Genomic DNA, 21,395 nt, shown 5'->3' with positions numbered 1-21,395 from the left:
GAATCTGGAGGACATAAACTGGTTTGGATGGAGGCAGATTTAAAACTGGGGAAAAAGTCTCACTGCTGTTGCCACAAGGAATTGTTCTTGCACTTTGATGAAACCACTAAGTTTTATCTTTTCCATTTGTGAAAAGGGAGAGGGTATTTAAAACCTGTCCCAGCTTATTCCTCCATGATGCTGTAATTCTACCCTTACCAAAGTAAAAAGAAAGCAGGGGAGGACGGTCATCCAGATGGGCAGACGTTCAGCTTTGAAGACACAGAAGTTTCCCATTTTGCCTGTTTGTACAATAAAGACAGCACATTCCTATTTTCCTGAGTTTTAATCTCACATTTTTAGCGTTTCTTAGCTTTTTGGTTTTGGCTCACCTATTCAGACTTTGGGGTTAGTAAGATTAATACCTCCCCCCTGTGTTTATATGAGTTTTTGGCTGGTTTGCTTCCTTCTGCTTATCATCTTGATCCGCCGAATTTCTGGCTCTTTGAAACGCCGCCCTCTTTTCCGTTGCTTTGGTCTAATATCTGTGGAATCAAGGCACTTGTCTCCACTCAGGTTGGCTTTGGGAGCCTGCTAACCTTGGGAGCTTGCTAACTTCAGTCTCTGGTCTTTGTAAGTCTCCACTTTATTGGCATGGGATATGGAGCCCCACTGCTTTCAAGTCTGTGGATTTTACTTGCCAGCTATAAATTACTGGCTTTTTATTAAACTTCAAGGAGTGCAGACCTCAGGTTACCAAAGAGTTGTCTTATAAGCACCAAGTCAGTACAATGAGCACTCCGTGTCACCGCGGGTTCTGCGTTCGTTGGTTCAACCAACGATCCAGAGCTGGTTGATTCTGCGTTTGTGGAACCCATGGACACAGGGGGCCAACTAAGGGATTGAGCATCCATGGGTGTCCTGGAACCAATCCCGTGGATACCGAGGGGCCACTGTATTTGCCATAGGTAAGGAATGGTTGTTTTTCTTTTCTTTATATTTTCAAAGTGGCTCAAAGATGGTACAGGCTGTCTGAGGAGGTGATGGGTTTTTCATTGTTAGGAAGTGTTGAGTCTCAGCTGGACGACAACTTGGCTAAGATATTTTTGGGCTTTAGATAACCTTTAACCTTCTTTCTTGAGATTCCACAGTTCTGACTATATCTGTGACAATAACCACATAATAAGTAATGCAATTATGTTTAAAATATGGTTATATGATAATACTATTTGCTATTAATGGATAAATGACTGTACCATGAAATTAGAAATTACGTCACAGGATCTGTTTTCCGTCTTTTTCAGTGAGTCTCGTGCTGTCTAAGATCTTCATCTCATACAGGCTGTGGCTTCACAAACTAAATTTTATAAAAACCTGGACTGTATGATCTTGTTTATACAGATCTTGTTTATATGTATATTCAAATGTTTCCTTCCATTTAGAAGTTATAAAAATGGTCCTCATTTCCAAATCCAGACCAACTCAAGGCATTCATACAGCCTAAATTTTTTTCTGCTATTTAAGATCATTCAGGAAAGATTTATTTATTTTTCTTTTAATGTCATTTTTCATGAAGTATAAACATGTAAGAGAACCCAAAACTTCAGAATTTATAGCATATATTTATCTTATGTATTGTGTGTATGTACATTATGTGCATATATGTATATAATCTGCTTATATGGAGCCCAATTCAGATTTTGTAGATATTGAATTAACAGCAATAACTATCATTTTTGAGTACTTATTATGTGAAGATGAAGTTTAGAGTTTAATCTCTTTTGGAAAATGAAGACAGGCCCTACATAGCAGAAACTTAGCATCTGCCAAAAAAACTAAAGTGAGCTAAAAATCACACAGGCATTGCTTAGAAACATATACTAGTAGACCGTGAGGGATTGCTACGCATCTCCCGTGCCAGCCAGTACATCACAACAGTTATTAGGCTGGGTCTGCTCACTGTCTCATTATGGCTCCATTCCAGTTTCCTTCCACCTCTCTTAGGACACAGCTCAGTCAACCTAAATAGAAGTCTGTTAAAATAAAGTCTATTTATGATAGGCAAACGTTATACATAAGTTATATATATATATAACGTACACATATATATATATAACTTACATGCCATCCCTTCAAATATTGACACCGATAGATGCAAATCTTTAGAAACTGAGTTTTGTTTTAATTCATTTTTTAAGATAACATGACTTGCACTTTGGGTTTTAAGTTTTACTGCTATGGTGAGATGCATAAACACCAGGTGGAAGGAACACTTATTTTGGTAATTAAATATTTATCCCTTGTCATCTTCCAGATTAAATGAGCCTAACGTGGCCCTGCACGTGGCACGCAGGGTGGACGGACAGATGCCCTCGGCAGGAGGGAGGGGGTGTCCTGAAGAGGAGAAAGCCTTCTCCTGGGGCTGGTTCCAAGGAGCTGCAGCTGCTCTGCAGGCCCATCGTCCCCGAGGGGAGCTGAGAGCCATCTGCAGGGGAGCCTTCCTGCCTCGAGGGGATACAGGGAAGGCACTTCTCCTTCCTGGTCCTCAGGTTTCCTGTGTGAGAGGAGCCCCAGATGAGTGGCTGCCATCCCCCTCAACTCCCTCACAGAAGGCCGCCCTGCTCTCTGGATTGTCAACCAGACCACACTACCAGCAGGTGGGTGCAGGAGACATGATGCCATTTCCAGCCACCTTGTTTTCTTCTTTTTTTTTAAAGAGTATATATGGACGATTTAGTCTTTTATTCAATAAATAAGAGTCAGCACCTAATGTGAGGTTGCCGTAAAAAGATCCGTGGTAAAGTCTACTTTTCTTGGCGTTGTTAGGGAATGTTCTGTTCTGCGCAAGCAAGTTTTTCAGATTTCTAACATGTATTAATTTAACTGGCATATAAAAAACTGTAATTACTATATTGGGAAACATTTCTAAGAATGACTACTTAGTCTCTGAACTCTAACCCAGCAGACTCAGCGCAACCTCCCGTGACCTGCAGAGTTTCACTTGGAGGCCAGCCTTTGGCTGTACTGGATGCAGCCAGTTCCAGAGGCAGGTGACCCTGACACGAAGGGGCCCCAGGTCCTTACACACTTTGAGCACTTCTGTGGGTTTGCTTCTTACAGACGCTCTGCTCCCTCCCTTGCTGCCTTTCACCAGCTCTTCAGTGTTTGTTCTGTCAACCTGCCTCTACATTTACTGTTTATAATCTTTAAAGAGTTGTTAGACTGTAGAGCTCAGCTTACTAGAACTTTCTCTGAATCTGAACAGGTTGTGAGTTAGGCCTCAGGGTTCTCTTTGAGGCAGCAGTATTTTGTGCCATCGTTTTGGGGAAGAGGTCCAGGACTGCAATTTATTGTTTCTAAAGATTTTTCCCTGTAGGGAATCTGATTATTGGGTGAGTTTCTGCTCTGTTTTGGATTGTTGAGATTGCCAGATAAGTTGATTCTGGATAAGTGAGATTTTTTTGACTCTCATTAATTTTGTAATTTCACAACAGGAAACATGCATTTCTAGATTCATAAAGGAAAAGAGAAGTAACACTTCATAAAAGTTTCTTCATGACAAGCACTTGACTTACATTACCACATTGGTCTTCACAAAATTTCTCGGGGTACAATAATTCTTCCTCCGTTATGTTGATGAAGAAGCATACCCAAGGTCACTGTTACAGGCTGAATTGTGTTCCTCCAGATTCATAAGCTTGAGTCCTAATCCCTAGCACTTCAGAATGTGGCCTCATTTGGAGACAAGATCTTTACAGAGGTGATCAAGCTAGAATGAGGTCATGGGCGGGCCCTAGTGCCATACAACTGGTATCCTTATAAAAAGAGGAAATTTGGACACAGACACACGCAGAGGGAAGACAACATGAAGACACAAGGAGAAGATGGCCGTCTCCAAGCCAAGGAAAAAGGCCTGGAGCAGATCCTTCCCTCATGGCCTCATGGCCCTTGGAAAGACCCAACCCTGCCAGCCTCCTGACTTTTGACCTCCAGCATCTGGAACTGTGAGACAACGGATGTCAGCCGTTTAAGCCACTCAGTCTGTGAGACCTTGTTACAGCAGCCCCAGCAAACCAATGCAGTCACACAGGTGGCATGTGACAAAGCAGAGTCACATTGGTGGCACGTGACAAAGCAGAATTCAGACTCAGGTCTAAGGCTGTAGCGCATGCATGGTCTTTTCAGTCTCTTTTCTGTGGTTAGTCAGGTCTGGGGCAGAACCAGCTGGTCAATCCAGAGTTGGGCACAGGCCATGGGAAGGACAAGAGTGTCCTCTGCGCTCATTAACAGGCCAGGAGGAGCCTCGTGAGCTAAGGGCTGTGGTGCTGAAAATTCCTGATGCCCTGGCTCCTTTGGAGGGTGCTCTGGGGTCTCTGCCTGGCAGAGGCTGGGACACGAATCTGCCTGTGTCTGGAGGGGGACTGAGCCTCCTGATCCTTAAGCATGACTGCTGCCATGTGCTAATACTCCCTGTGTGCTCTCTTCCTTCCATGAGAGGTAGAGTGAACAAACGTGAGAGCTTGGGGATGGAGGCAAATTTTGACCAACTGTATTTAAAGAAATAAGAGGATAAAATGATCAGAAAGACAAGTTTCATTAAGGAGAAAATAATCAGAAGCTTGGGAGAAGATAAATGTGCTCTTCATTCTGATAAGATTCAGAAACCACTCATTCAGAAAAATCAATGACAATGACTCAAGAATAAATCCTTGGACACATTTAAAACCTTTGAAGGTCATATGCTTTTCATTCAAATGGATCTGAAGAGGTAAATACTCCACTTGTGCAAATCCATCTCTTCAGTAGCACACACTATAAACCAAATTGGAGTGATCAGTTTAAAAAGAACCTATCTTCAAATCTTTACAGATATTTTAAATGTATCAGTAGTATATTGACTGCGAAGTGATGCCATGTGAATTATTATTTGATTATAAAGACCTAGTTGGTATAAAACTTTCAAGTTAAGCATCTCCAAGGGAAGACAATATTTTATAAATTATTCAACTAGATATACGTAGAAAAGTCAATGTTATATCAGAAAAATTATATTTGTAAACAATATAGATATGTTCCCAGGCAAATTAATTTGTGAAAGCTCATGGTAATGGACTAAGATCTAATTTAAGCTGCTTTATTTTTGCAAAAATACTCACAGCGGGAAGTGCAAAGAAAGAAATGCCGAGGAGCGCAAAGCCAGCGGAGAGCAACCTTCCCAGCCAAGTTAGGGGAGTCTTGTCTCCATAGCCAATCGTTGTCAACGTAATCTAAAAACAGAATAAGCAGAACGTGCCACTTGAGTCTGTGAGTGGAGAGCTAGGACCACGCACAGGAGGCAGAGCAGGGCCTCCACTAAATCATTATTCAACAAGGCGTTGGCGCATGCATTACTGTGCTTTAATTTTCCATGACGCATAACAGAACTTCTCTTTGTTTAAGCAAGGGAATAACCAACATACTTGTTCCTCCCTTATAACACAATTTTCCATCTTTTCTAAGTGTTTTCAAAGAAAGGTTATTTAAGTAAGTGGATAACCATCAGTGATACAGAAATGATAGCACCGCGGATTCAGGGCTGGATCAGTACACAAAACAATAATTTATGCTAATTATGGCTGTCCATTTATTACCTTGGCAGACATTTCCTGAAGTTCTGCTGTGTGCAAAGAACATGTTATGATTTGTAGTGGAACAAAAATGAGATGCATAGTTTCTGTCCTGAGATATTTATGGCATAGAGGGGAAGCATGTCACACACAAATCATTAAGACACAAAATAGGGCAAGACAGGTGCTGTTACGGATGCACAAGTAATCTGCATGGGAATTCAAAGATCAAATTGATTATTCTGAGCCTGAGAGTCGAGGAGGTTTCACTGGGGAGATGTCATCATACCTATGCTTTGAAGGAGGGGTAACATTTTGAGAGACAGAAATGATAAGGAGGGGAAACAGGTGACCAGCTGCCCAGCAGTGAGAATAGATAAGGGAGGTTCTGGAAAGTGTAAGTGGTTCAGTTGGGCTGGAGCATGGTGGGTCTGAAGAGGATTAGTGGAAGAGGAGGGTAACAGGATGAGCTAAATCTCATCGGGAATGTCTTTGAAAAATAATAATTAGATCATGTATCCCAGGACCAAACTGCTCCTGGGGCCTCCCAGCTCCTCCAGGGCCCACGAGATTCTCCATGATCCTGCAGAACAAGGGATTATTGAACATAACAGTGGCAACGGAACTGCATGGGAGTCGAGAGCAAAAAGACATGTGTAGGAAGTTCAATAGAAATGCATTATTGATTGTCTGGGATGAAAGGGAACATTAAGTCAACAATGACTTGAAAATTTCAAGGGGAAGATGGTTGTACCATAAAGAAAAATACGATCATGAGAAAGAGAAGTTTTTGGAACAAAGATGAAGAGTCTGGGTTTCCAAATCAGGATTTTTTAAACATCAGTATGACTCTGATCTAGAAATGTTGAGCAGGAAATTGAGAACGAGGGCTTGAGTCTTGAGAGAGATTGGGTTTGGCATCAGCTTTGGGTTTCGGAATCAAGACAGGATGATTGTTGAAGCTTTGTGAATAAATGAGACTGCAAAGGGTGCAAAGAAAGGACCAAGGATGCCTCAGGAAACCTATTCATTTAAGGGATGGAAGGAAGAGGAAAGCCAGAGAAGAATATACTTTTTAAAAAGTGGAAGTAGGAAGGGGTTATACACATGGAAACTCAATGGGGAAGAAAGAGTTTCACAAAGGCCCAGGTGGTCCCTGATCTCACAGGCTCATAGAAACAAGGAAAATGGGGATTGAGAAGAGGCCCTGGATCAGAGGGAGGTGCTCCCTGGTGACTTTGTGAAAGGGGTGCTCTGGTCAGGTCCTCTTCCCTGGGCTTCGAAGGAGGGTGACAGTTGAGAGGCAGAATGATGGGGGAGGGGACTCCTCGGCGCAGACCTGCAGAAGCTCTCAGCACAGAGAGGGGGCCACCCTTCCGGAGGCCCCTCCCTCCTCACCTCCGTGGTCCCTCTCATGTGTGTGGCTCCTCCTACTCGGTCAACTTCTGCAGAGTGGATTCCTAACGTTTGGTTCTGGGTCTTCCCCTCTTTGTAAAAATTCTTTCTATTCTCTCTTTCTCTCTCTTCCCAGGTGGTCTTAAATGTTCTCAGGAATAGCAATACCATTTTATCTTTTTAAAGATTGACACCTGAGCTAACAACTGTTGCCAATCTTTTTTTTTTTTTTCTGCTTTTTCTCCCCAAATCCCCCCAGCACATAGTTGTATATTTTAGTTCTGGGTCCTTCTAGTTGTGGTATGTGGGACGCCACCTCAACATGGCCTGATGAGCGGTGCCATGTCCACACCCAGGATCCAAACCAGCAAAACCCTGGCCAGCCGAAGTGGAGCAAGCGAACTTAACCCCTCAGCCATGGGGCCGGCACCCTGAAATACCATTTTACGCTGAATACACCACATTTATACCTCAGGATGGACCTCTGAGCTCCACACTCACGTATCTGCAATGGATATTTCCATGTGGATGCTGCATATTCACTTGCTTAAGACAGAGCCCTTATTTCCCCTACTCTATCCCTGCCTGGCGGTCGCCTCTTGTGCGAGTCAAAGGCAGCACCATCGGGCTCTGTGTCAGAAGGCTCAGCGTCACCCACCTGCTCCCGTCCTTGCTCCCCTCATTGAAGGTGGCAGCAAGTCTCTAGGACGTTGTCCCACCGAGACACTGCAAACCTTCCCCTCCTTGCTGTCTTCCTGCCACGGGGTAGACCAGGTTTGCAGCAGCCTCTGAATTGCTCTTTCTGGTTTTCTTGCCTCTCTCCGGTTCCTTCTCCAACACCTGCAAGGGGGGTCATTTCCCTACTGCTCTAAAAATCCTTCAGTGGCCACTCCCTGAACTCAGAATAAGGTCTAAGCTCCTGCCTGTGGCCTAGGCCGCCTACCTCTGCATGCCTTTCCAAGATCGTCCTGATTTCACTCTTGCTCACTGCATGGTAATCACAGTGTTCTTCAGCCCCTCACACAGGTCAGGCTATTCCTGCCTCCAGGCCTTTGCACATCATGTTTCCACAGCCAGAACTTCTCTTTCCCCACTCTTTCCAGGGCTCCTTTTCATCCTTCAGGCCTTATCCAAAACAGCTGTTATCAGAGAGCCCTTCCCTGCCCACAGCAGGGCCTGCGGCCTCCATCTCAGCTCCATGCTCAACGGCACTTCTCAGAACTGGTAGTTTGCTCTATTTTTCTTTGGGAGGGGTCTTTATTTCCTTTACCAGAAGGAGGAACTCAATAAATATTTCATAAACAAAGGAGGAATCCTTTCAATAACATGGACAACAAATGGAGTGAGACGCACAGGGAAAAACTCCTGGGGCGGGGGCTTCCTGGATGTGTCTGCGCATGTTTGCAGGGGGTGAGACTGGAGAGGGAAGAGGTGGTGGCTCCATGATGGGGTCAGGCACCCCAGGAGGCCAGGGTAAAAGGGTCAAGGGTCAGCCTTGGCCACGTGGAAGACAGTGCTTGTGTGAAAGGCTTGGAAGAGAGGAAAAGGCCTGGGGCTGCGAGGCTGCGGAGGGGTGAGCACAAGTTACCAGAGGCACTCTGGATGGAGGAGGCCCCAGGGTCTGAGAGGGGCTGGTAGCAGAGCTGGCAGCCAAGTTAAACAAAGGCCACGGCAGTACCAGTGGGGACTCTCAAAGCAATCCTTGAGATTTCAGAGAGAATATTCCCGGCTTATTTTTATCACAGGTTCCTAATCTTAAATACATGGGAAAGATTTTAACTTACTGTGCTTTTTCTGCAAAACAACTTAATCTTTTAACAGCAGTTTATGAATAATAATAAAGAGGAGAAATTTCATGGTTTGGTCACAGCAATCACATTACGTTTCACGGTTTGCTTTACATCCCGACAATACGCTCGAGTCATTCTCCTCGGTCCAGTGCTCGGAGAGGGTTTTAAACCACTGCCTCTGACTCCAAGGCGGGAGACACAGCACAGTGACTACGTGCGCGCTCTGTTCTGAGCCGAGAAAGCCTACTCTCTCTCTGCCGCTCCTCCAGGGGCGGTCTGTGGGGGAGGAGAATGCTGTGAACTACGAAAGCAGCAGCCCAGGAGTCCCTCCATGCCTGGCAAAGATTTGCTTGCCTCTCTCTGCCCTCTGGCTCAGGCTTCTGGGTGACCACGTTTCCCTGCATGCAGGGGACCTGAACCACCAGCAGCAGAGCTGGGTCACAAGAATCTCCACCGCTCTGGTGTCAAAGTGCTCGAGAGGGTGCTAGGTTGAGAGCCTAGGGGCCTCGTGCTGTGCTGCCAGGCTGGCTCCAGGAGGTCTGGGATGGGGCAGTGTTGCTCCCTCAGGCCCAGGTGGGGGTGGAAGGTTTTTGTTTCAAGCCTGGAGGGAGCACGCCTTCACTTCTCCTGGCTGCAAAGGGGAGAAGTGGATTCCTGATGTGAAGAGAGGTAGCACCAGAGGTGAAATCCTGAAGTTTCTCAGATGAACTTACTATAAAAAGACAGGGGCCCACCCGTGAATCCACACTGACCCGTCTGCTTGATCCAGCTCCCACTTGTACGGCAGTGACCTGCTGGCATGTGACAAGACCATCCTCAGTGAGGCCTGCATCAATGTTCACCGATTTTGAGGACTTTCAAGTCAAGCTGCCCTTGAAGTACCCGTGTGTCTCCTCGGAACAGTACAACCACGTTACGTTTCTTTTCTTGCTAAAGTTCATCTGCTGGTCCTTCCCACACGAGCTGAGCAGCAGAAAACTTCTTGGTGCCGAACAGTAAAGCCATTTCTGTCTTCCAGAAATCTTGTCAACCTTTCAGCCAGTAAAGATTCATTTCCTTTGGATCCAAAGTTAGAGAAACGCAGGCTCCCCAGAACCCCAAAGACACCAGCTCTTCAGGGGAGCTTCTGGAACAGCAGTGTGTCTTGGAGCCTTGAGAGGCCGCAGGTGTGGTCATCAGGGGTTTGGAGGAAATCCGCTATATTGGGCATAATTCCACTTTTGAGCTCCTTCCAGAGCTCATAAGAAATATGCTGGTTAACATATGCTGGATAGATTAAATGTATCTATCATCTATCTATTATCATCTATTACTGATACCTACTCATTGACTTTTACAATATCATTGGAAAGGTCATGATGTTTTGAATTTAGTTTTAAAACTTAAAAGGTAAATTTAAACAATTTCCAGTATCTCTTTCAGTGCAGTTTTAGGCCGAGTGACACTTTCGTGTGACAGGGTGCCATTTACTGCCGCACTCTGCGACCTGAGGGGAAGCTGACAGATGCCTCTCAGGTTGTCCCGGAGAGGAGAGAGGAGCGTTGGTGAGGGATCTGCTGCTCCAGCTGTCAGTCTCAAGAGTGTGGCAGGTGGTGCCGTCTCCCAGGTGCACCACAAGCTTGAAGGAGATTGGTGGAAGGAGCAGATGACTGCTCCCATATTCCACGTGCTCAGGTGGACTCATGAAGCTGAGAAAAGATATTTTCTGAAAATCCATGGGTAGCAGATATTGGCATAACGGTGTAATTATAGCTGCAAAGTCTGGGGTGGACTGGGGCACCCTAGTGTGTTTAACCGTTGAGAATTCTTCCTCAGGAATACTACTACAAAACAAAGACAAATTCTGGTCCAAGTTTTCTTGATTCATTTTTTTTTAAGGGGATGGCAGATGCTGTGGTCAGATGATAACTCAGACTTTGGTTAGACTCAGTGGTTTTTTTCAATAGCAGAATTAATTCCAGACCAGCAGATATATAAGTCCTTCCTTCTTTCCTTCAAGCAAGAAATTGACAAATACTTATTGGTGTGATTTTGAGGACACAATTATGATACTAGTTTATAGCTAATGCATTTATGTGAACGAGGTAAGAATATCCTGTTTTTAGATTTCCAAAGCACAGCATAGTTTCCCCATAAGGGCATTCTTTAAGGGAAGATGATCCACATTGGCATTTGTCAACAATGCCCTCCCCTCTTCTTTCTCTTCTTCTCTTCTTTATCTTCTCTTCCTTCTAGTCTCTTTTCTCCCCTTCTCTTCCCTTCTCTTTGGGCTCCTTCCTGAGCACCTGGTTTCAGGTAGTGGGTAGGCGTAAAAGCTGTACAGATAATTTTGAAATTTGGGCACCTTAAATAGCAGACCAGAAATGGCTTTGATCTTCAAGCATCAGAAACACCCGTGTGGTAGCATTGTATAACTTGAGTTCTGCTGTGGCCGGTAGCTCAGAGCATTAGCATTCCATACTGCTCTTCCAGGCTCATGGTTAAATATGGAATAACAATAGTGAGTAAGATTTGTCTAGTGCTTGATAAAGCACATTCATATGTCCTAGTCACATTTAATACACAGCAACTTTGGGTTTGAGTAATAGTATTTTCTCTATTTTACAGAGACATTAAATGATTCCTTAATGTCACACCTCCACCAAAAAATAATGACGGGGCTGGAGCCGAGGTCTTCAGACTGTAACTCTGTTCTTTTCAATATAGCATATACTCAATTTTTAGGGAATAATACTGAGCAAAAGTGTCCAGAGTCATGTGTGAGATGATATTATTAAAGGAACAGCCTTCTCCTTAGGAGAGAATTCCCCAGAGAGACTTAAGACCAAGATGCTTCATAAATGCCTGCCGTTCAGGTGGGCACGGGACATGCCGATGCTCCTAACAGCTAGGATGATTTGGCGAGTGGTGGTGGGGTATGCTTCTCAGTTTTTGCTTGGTAGTTAACAATGTTCTTGAACAGTTAGGAACTGGTGTGTTGATTATCTCATGGCCAAGTGAAGCTTTGATTCATCAGGTAACGCATCAGTAGTAAGAAACACTTGTTAATTTTTATTTAATGTACCAGCTGTGAGTCAGAAAACAGCAGTTATAAAAGGCTGCAGAAGACATTTTGTACTGGTGAACCCAATGTAAGGAGGGTTGATTCTCAGAATTATGACTGGTATGGTCAAGGAGAAGGATAATTTTGCTCATTGCACAAATTAACATTTCTTATTCTTAGATTTTGCAGTGGGATGGAACTCATGGCGTATTTTTGAGCTGTACAATATGAGTGCACAGTACACTACATCATACATAGAAACTTCCATATTGTTTGCTTTGAGATAGGTTGTAAGATCTTCAGCATGGACTCTAGGATTAACTGGCTGATATCAGATCCTCTACATGCCTAAAGTGATCATTTCAAGAGCAGGGGCTCAGGGGGAGGCTGGTTCAGATGCTGACTCAAGGGTAGATTTATATTATCTGCTGCTGTATGCATCTTAAAAAAAAAAAAAAACCCATAACACTATCTTCATCACAGGTATAGCAGTAAACAGAAAAAGACAAGTTGGCCTTTACCAGGTCATTACCAGAAAAAACTACTTCAAGGAAATCTCATCTTCAGTTATTTCAGAATAAATCTAAAGCAAATCAAAAAGAGAAAAATAATAACAGTAAAGGATATAATAATAGAAAATAACCCTGGGAATACCTATTCTTAATTTATTTCAGAAAAAATCTAAAGCAACTAAAAAGGAGGAAAATAAAAATAGGAAATAACATTAAAGGGAGCTCCACCCACAGTCAGAAGATCCCCTTTTTCCAGCGGCTGCCAGCCCCTCCTCCGCTTCCGTCACCATCGCCCCTTCAGTCGCCTCTTCAGGACCCAGAACATCTTTCCATCGCAGCCCTGATTCCCAAGCCCCTTCTGAGCTTAAGCTGTGGGTCTGCCATAAGGCATGGAGCCCCTTCTGTTCTAAAGGTGCTTCCACCTACGTGCAAAGCAGCGATGCTCCCGCCAGCAGCCGCCATCTCTGACTGGGCACTTAGTACGGTTTAGTTCCAGCCTTTGCATCGGTTTTCCCACTTACTCAGTGGGCTAGGGCTAGTTTTCACTAATATGGAATCGGGTTCAGATCAAAGTTCTTTGAACTGTCGTTGGCTTCGAGCAGTGCTGGTCACCTGCTGTGTCCCTCCACACGCTGCTCTTGGGGTAGCCCTCAGCATCTTCTTAAGGAAAGGAGTTTAGTATTTGGTATTTGGAATTCGCTGGGATACTGTATCCACAGACCATAAATTGCATTTCGATACTTCATATTGATACTATGGGCTTTTATTTAAATAAAGGGGATTTCCTTTTTGCACCAAAATGTAGCACTTAGAAACACTCCATTTCAGGAAGATTTCCCTATTTATTCTGAATACTTCCATGGTTAGTAAGGTATCCATTATGTGCAACACAGACAATTTTAACTAAAAACTATCCAGCTATATATTTCATTAAGGTTTTGATTGATATATAATAAAAGGTATAGTATTCTAAGTTTATTTCATTGCACACTGGAGACCTAATATATGTCTCATAAAGAATAGAAATACTAAGCTCTCTTGTTTGCTTTTTGTATTTTTTCAGGATTCATACAATTTCATTAATGAATCAGTTAATATCAACAAACCCACTATGGACCAACAAGGCCTTTTTTATTCCTAGAAGCTTGACATCTTAGAAAATTTTTACTCTCATTCAAGACTGGATTTTTCTTTTTTCAAAATAGAGACATAGGCCATTCAGAGAACCTGTTAAGCACAGGTTAAACTTCAATCAAAATAGCACTACTGAAATGGAAATCAATGAAAATATGCTGTGTCCCCCTGAAGGTCATAGATATGACCTTTGAAAACCTGCTGTGTGGGTTATTCTGGCAAACGAAAGAGGTTGGTGACTGAGTAAGAGGTACGTCAAGAGCTTCCCATGCGCTGTGTAACACGCAACAGTGATTCTCATTAGTAATAAATAGAGAAGGAAGATTAGTGGAAAGGACAGTGAGCTGTGAAGCTGATCTCATCAACAGCTGCATCTCCACGGGAAAGGCACACCTGAGGGTCTCAGTGGTTGAACTATGTGAGAGTTAACAGAGAGAAGCAAAAATTAAACTTAAATTCAAATCATTCTTTGAAAGGCTGGGATTATAGTGCCTTCCCCTTGCTGGCTAGAAAAGCCTCCTATTTTCTCAGTTTACTGTTTTCCCACCGTGAGTCACAGATTTTCATTTGCTCTCTAAATATAAGAAGTATTTTAAGAATGTCAGATGACTGCTCTCTTTTGGGTTTTCCATTCTCCTCCTTTCAAAAAGTCCATTATTGCTTGAGTGGGTTGGGAGGTATTAGAAACCAAATTATTAGGGCAACAGAATGCTTTGTTATCAATGGCACAACCCTGTAGACATGCACTCTGATAATTTAAGAAAAATAATCCTAATCTTCAAGTGACTTTATTTCTGATTCTTATTCATTTTATTGCTGCTTTGCAACCAAAAAATGTATCAAGTTCTGCTTAATATAAACCCTGACAAATTTCCTTGTCCTTGACAAGTGTTCTGGTTCCCACTGATGAGCTTTTGGTGAGCAGCGGAACAATGTAACAATTGGTAAGTTAAATCTGTGCTCCACAAAGTTAAAATGAACAAACAACTTATCAATGTTTTAATCACAATTTAAGAAAATGGTATACTTTTATTTTGGCAACCATCTAGCACTCAAGAAATACTACTGTTGATTTATAAGAGGACTTTTTTGGCCCAAAGAGATGCAGAAAGTCTTTAAATCATTATAAATGCTGCATATTCCACATAACTCCCTTTTGGATGTCTTAAGGAATAAAATAAAAAGAAATATACTTTGTACATTCCATAAAGCACTCCTCTATCTGGTGACATTCTTATTAGGGCACATGTTCCAAATGACTGTTTCATACATTCTTTACAATGTAGGGAGAATTTTGCTTCAGTGGAAAATACCCCATTTAGAGTACACCTTCCAGTTGTCAGATTCTGATTTTACAGGACTCTGAACCATTCACCGCCTCTGGGCTGTTTTACAACTCCAAGTTGTAGATAACTGGTAGCATGTCTGCAGACATCTAGACAAATTCTGTCCAGCAGAGGCTCACTTGGCTTCCCTCTCAGGTGGGAGAGCACAGTTTGCCTCTATTTGAGCATCCATTTCAATATTCCTGATCGTTATGTGCTTCTGTTCTTGGATAGTCCCTGGAAGTGATTGTAACATCTTACTGGTTCCTTCATTAATACTGATTTAAATTTTAAAAAATGAGTTCGATAAGATCTTTAGCATATGTTTACTTTCTTTCTGTATGAGAGTCATGCCTTTACTTTTATTTATTTGGAAAAAGTCCTTTAATAACAATATAGAGGGGAGAAGTTTCAACAAGGCAGCATAGGCAGACTCTGAACTCAAGGACACAACAAATTTACAACTACTCTGGGAACAATTACTGCTGAGAGAGAACTGAAAACTGGATAAGAAGAACGCCCACATCAAGGGACAGTGCTCACTGAGGTGGAAGAGGCATAAATTCCCTTCCAGAGAGAAAAGAAGCCACCTTCACAAGCTGTGGAGCTTCGTGGCTGGCCAGGAGCAACCCTAAGGTTCGCAGCCTTCCCTGGAGGAGTGGGGACCTGAGCAGGGAGCGTTATTGCTATAAGCATCCTTCAGAGTCAGCACAACCGAGACAAGAGTCATAATACCTGGCTTTGCTGGCTACTGACATCAATGTGGATACCCCCAGAAAAGCTATCTGACATAAGAGAAAGAAAAGCCTGCTCTTAAAGGACCCATGCACAAATTTACCTGATTCAGAAAGCAACCTAAAATTATGAGAAAGAAAGGTGCACAATCCTTTGGTGAAAAGAGATTCACTTGATAGGCTGTGGGTGCATCTCAGTGAGAGGTGAGGCCTCCTCAGGGACTGCGACATTGGCAGCAGCCATTGTTGTGACTGAGTACAGCTGTGCTGCCACAGACGCTGGCAGACACCACTGGAGTTCTTCCCCTGCCTGTTAGCCCAGGGTCTGCCCCACCCAGCAGAGCACAGATTTAATCCAGCTCAGCCAGGGCAGGCAGCACACCCTAGGGACTGGCCCCACCCAAGAGCAAGCCCTAGGGCAACTAGTGGGCCTGCATAGGTCGGGTGCCTGGATCCTCTGCAGCCGGGTGAGTGAGTCTGCCTCTGAGGGGCAAGCCTGCATTGGTGGAGTGTGTAGGGCCTCTGCAGGGGGGTGACTGTATCTGTCTCAGTGGGTCAGGGAATGCAGATGGGGCAGGACTGTGTTGATGGGGCAAGTGGCCCTGTAGGTGGTGGGGCCTGTGAGCTGCAGCAGACTTATGCTTCTCAAACAGCCACATAGGGGACCAGCCCCACCTTGCAAAGCCTGCAACAACAGGGTGTTCCCAGGCCTGGGGGTGGTCCCACTCAGCTGCAACCCTGAGAGTGCGGACAACAGCCTTGCAGGCCAGAGGCCGACAGCAATTGTAAGCCCCTGAGCCTAGCAACCAGCCACCCTGGGGGCTACTCACTTAACAGAAAAAATTCAACAGAAATGTGCTGTTAGACCTCACAACCAACTGTGCAGGGGCTCCCCACACCCAATAAAGTGACTGAAGTGTTCACAGAGGCACACACAGCTGATCATTATAACCAGCTGGCCAGGAGGACAGCCTGCAGAGACTCTCTGAGCACCTGCAGCAAGAGCATCCCTGACAAAACAGAAGGACACATACCCACAGAAGGGACACTCGTGGAACATGTGGGATTGGTGACGAAGGGGAGGCACACTACTGAGCCTCATAAGGTGGCTCTTATACAAGACCACCTCTCCAAGATCAGGAGATGCAGCTGACCTACCTAATACATGGATATAAGCACAGAGAGAGAGGCATCCTGAGGAGACAAAGAAATATGTTCCAAGTAAGGGAACAGGACAAAATCCCAGAAAAAGAACTAAGTGAAACAGAGACAGTCTACCTGACAAAGAGTTCAAGCAAATAGTCATAATGATGCTCACTGATCTTGGGAGAAGAATAGATGAACTCAGTGGGAACTTCTACAAAGAATTGAAAAATGTAAAAAAAAAAACAATCAGAAATGAAGAATACAATACTGGAAATGAAAAGTTCACTAGAGGGACTCAATAGCAGAGTAGATGATACAGAAGGATGCATCAGTGAGCTGGATGAAAGACTAGAGGAAATCACCCAAGCAGAACAGAAAAAAGAAAAAAGAATTAGGGGCCAGCCAAGTGGCACAGCAGTTAAGTTTGCACATTCTGCTTTAGCAGCCGAGGGTCCACTATTTTGGATCCCAGGCATGGACCTACTCACTGCTCATCAAGCCATTCTATGGCAGACATCCCACATGTAAAAGGAAAGAAGGTGGGCACAGATGTTAGCTCAGGGCTAATCTTCCTCAGAAAAAAGAGGAGGATTGGTGGTAGATGTTACCTCAGGGCTAATCTTCCTCCAAAAGGAAGAAAAGAATTAAAAAGAATGAAAACAGTCTAAGAGACCTCTGAGACATCACCAAGTGCACTAACATTCATATTATAGGTGTTCCAAAAGGAGAAGAGACAGACACAGGGGCACAGAATCTATTTGAAGAAATAATAGCTGAAAACTTTCCTAAGCTAAGGAAAGAAACAGACATAGAGTTACAGGAAGCACAGAGAGTATCAAACAAAAGAAACCCAAAGAGGCCCACACCAAGACACATTATAATTAAAATGTCAAATATTAAATATAAAAACAAAATCCTAAAATCTGCAAGAGAAAGGCAATATGTTACACACAAAGGAAACCCCACAAGGCTATCAGCTGACTTCTTAGCAGAAACCTTATAGGCTAGAAGGGAGTGTCATGATATATTTAAAGTGCTGAAAGGAAAAAATCTACAGCCAAGAATACCCAACCAGCAAGGTTATCATTCAGAATGGAAAGAGAGATAAAGACTTTCCCAAACAAGCAAAAATTAAGGAGTTTATCACCAAGAAACCAGTTTTACAAGAAATGCTAAAGGGACTTATTTAAGTGGGAAAGAGAAGGCCACAAATGGGAATAAGAAAATAATATTTAAAAAAGACAATAAAATAACTGGTAAATGCAAATATACAGTAAAAGTAGCAGATCAACCACCTACGAAGATAATAAGAAGCTCAAAAGACAAAAGTACTAAAATTACCTATTTCCATAATAAGAGTGTAGTGGATACATATGAACAAAAAAGGAAGTTAGATATGATATCAAAAACATAAAATGTAGGAAGAGGGGAGTAAAGAGTAGAGCTTATAGCAAGAAGTCAAACTAAAAAGACCATCAATTTAATATAGATTGTTACATATGTAGGTTAATGAACCTCATGGTCATCACAAACCAGAAACCTATAATGAATACAGAAAAAATTAAGAGAAAGACACGCAAACATAATACTAAAGAAAACCATCGAACCACAAGGGAAGAGAGCAAGAAAAGAAGAAAGGGACAGAGAAGAACTACTAAAACATCCAGATAAAAGGAACAAAATGACAATAAGTACATTCTTAGAAATAGCTACTTTAAGTGTCAATGGACTAAATGCTCCAATAAAAAGGCAAACAGTGGCTGATTGGATAAAAAAGCAAGACCCATACATATGCTGCAAACAAGAGGACACACTTCAGACCTAAAGACATTCACAGAATGAAAGCAAAGGGATAAGCGGTGATACTCCAAGTAAATGGCAATGAAAAGGAAGCTGGAATGGCAATACTTACATCAGACAAAATAGACTTTAAAACAAACCTGTAACAAGAGACAGAGATGGACACTACATAATGATAAAGGGAACAATCCAACAAGACAACATAACACTTGTAAATATCTATGCATCCAACAGAGGACCGTCCAAATATATAAACAATTATTAACAGATATAAAATTAGAAACACACAACATAATAATAGTAGGGGACTTGAACACTCCACTTACACCAATGGATAGATCACGCAAAAAGAAAATACATAAGGAAATATTGGCCTTAAACAGCACATTAGACCAGATAGACTTGGTAGATATATAGAGAACATTTCATCCAAAAACCACAGAATACACTTCTTTTCAAATGCACAAGGAACATTCTCCAGGATTGTTCACATATTAGGCCCCAAAACAGCTCTCAATAAATTTAAGGAGATGGAAATAATACCAAGCATCTTTTCTGACCACAAAGGTATGAAACTAGAAATCAACTACAGGAAGAAAATCAGAAAAGCCAAAGGAATGTGGAGATTAAACAAAATGCTACTGAACAATGATTCGGTCAATGAAGAAATCAAAGGAGAAATCAAAAAATACGTGAAGAAAAATGAAAATGAAAATACGACACATCAAAATTTGTGGCATATATCAAAATCAGTGCTAAGAAGGAACTTTACAACAATACAGGCCCACCTCAACAAACAAGAAAAATCTCAATTAAACAATCTATCAGAGCACCTAAATGAACTGGAAAAAGAAGAACAAAAAAAGTCCAAAATCAGTAGAAGGAAGGAACAATAAAAATCAGAACAGAAATAAATGAAATAGAGATTTAAAAACCAATAGAGAAAATCAGTGAGATGAAGAGCTGGTTCTTTGAAAAGATAAAAAAAAATTGGCAAATCATTAGCTAGACTCAAGAAGAAAAAAAGAGAGAAGGCTCAAATAAATAGAATCAGAAATGAAAGAGGAGAAATTACAAGGGACACCTCAGAAATATATAAGATTATAAGAGAATACTACAGAAAGCTATATGTCAACAAATTGGATAATCTAGAAGAAATGGATACATTCTTAGAATCATACAAACTTCCAAAACGGAATCAGGAAGAAATAGAGAATTTGAATAGACCAATGATCAGTAAGGAGATCGAAACAGTAATGAAAAATCTCTGAAAAAATAAAAGTCCAGAAACAGACAACTTCCCTGGTGAATTCTACCAAACATTCAAAGAAGACTTAATACCTATCCTTCTCAAACTCTTCCAAAAAATTGAAGAGGAGGAGAAGCTTCCTAACTAATCTACAAAGCCAACATTACCCTGATACCAAAACCAGGGAAAGACAACACACAAAAAGAAAATTACAGTCCAATATCACTGATGAACATCAATGCAAACATCCTCAACAAAATATTAGCAAATCGAATACAATACCTTAAAAAGATCAAACATCATGATCAAGTGGGTTTTATTTTAGGGATGCAGGGATGGTTCAACATCCACAAATCCTTCAATGTGATACACTACATTAACAAAATGAAGACTAAAAATCAAATGATGTTCTTGATAGATGCAGAGAAAGCATTTGACAAGATACAGCATCCATTTATTGTAAAAACTATGAATAAAATGGGTATAGAAGGAAAGTACCTCAACATAATAAAGGCCATACATGACAAACTCACAGCTAATATCATTCTCAATGGAGAAAAACTGAAAGCTATCCCTCTAAGAATAGGTACCAGACAAGGATACTCACTGTCACCACTCTTATTTAACATAGTATTGGAAGTCCTAGCCAGAGAAATCAGGCAAGAAAAAGAAATAAACGGGATCCACATTGGAAAGGAAGAAGTGAAACTGTCACTATTTGCAGATGACATGATTCTATGTATAGAAAACCCTAAAGAATCCACCAAAAATCTTTTTGAAATAACAAATATGGTAAAGTTGCAGGATACAAAATCAACATAGAAAAATCAGTTGCATTTCTGTACACTAACAATGAAATAGCAGAAAGAGAAATTGTGAATATAACCCCATTTACAATTGCAACAAAAAGAATAAAATACCTAGGAATAAACTTAACCAAAGAGGGGAAGATATGTACACTGAAAACTATAAAACATTGTAGAAAAGAATTGAAGAAGACACAAAGAAATGGAAAGTTATTCCATGCTCTTGGATTGGAAGACTGAACATAGTTAAAATGTCCATACTTCCTAAAGCAATCTACAGATTCAATACAATCTCTATCAAAGTTCCAACTACATTTTTCACAGAAATAGAAGAAAGAATCCTAAGATTTATAAGGACCAACAAAAGACCCTAAATAGCCAAAGGAATCCTGCAAAAAAAGAACAAAGCTGGAGGTTTCACACTCCTTGATTTCAAAATATACTACAAAACTATAGTAGCCAAACCAGCACAGTACTGACACAAAAACAGACATACAGATCAATGGAACAGAATGGAGAGCCCAGAAATAAACCCACACATCTATGGACAGCTAATTTTCAACAAGAGAGCCACGAATATACAAGGGACAAAGGAAAGTCTCTTCAATAAACGGTGTTGGGAAAACTGCACAGCCAAATGCCAAAGAATGAAAGTAGACCATTATCTTTAACCATCAGAAAAATTAACTCAAGATGTATTAAAGACTTGAATGTAAGACCCAAAACCATGAAACTTCTAGAATAAACCATAGGGAGTACGTTCTTCGACACCGGTTTTAGCAGCCTTTTTTCAAATACCATGTCTGACTGGGTGAGGGAAACAATAGAAAAAATAAACAAATGGGACGACGTCAGACTAAAAACCTTCTGCATAGC

The 21,395-nt window shown here is 42.0% G+C and overlaps 1 protein-coding gene across 14 annotated transcripts in view; it reads right to left on the bottom strand.

Annotated features, from left to right (window-relative positions):
- KCNQ5 (potassium voltage-gated channel subfamily Q member 5) overlaps positions 1 to 21,395 on the bottom strand; it is a 470,944-nt gene that overhangs the window by 77,392 nt on the left and 372,157 nt on the right. For 11 of the 14 annotated variants that reach the window (XM_070244825.1, XM_070244827.1, XM_070244826.1 and 8 more), the window contains exon 6: positions 5,136 to 5,246. The exons of the other annotated variants lie outside the window; for them this stretch is intronic. In XM_070244825.1, the coding sequence (XP_070100926.1) occupies positions 5,136 to 5,246 (111 nt within the window). The remainder of the gene's footprint in view (positions 1 to 5,135; positions 5,247 to 21,395) is intronic. 14 annotated transcript variants of the gene reach the window in all.

The sequence above is a fragment of the Equus caballus genome, chromosome 20, assembly GCF_041296265.1.
Source record: "Equus caballus isolate H_3958 breed thoroughbred chromosome 20, TB-T2T, whole genome shotgun sequence".
Classification (NCBI taxonomy): Eukaryota; Metazoa; Chordata; class Mammalia; order Perissodactyla; family Equidae; genus Equus; species Equus caballus.
This window is presented reverse-complemented; position numbering and strand designations above follow the sequence as displayed.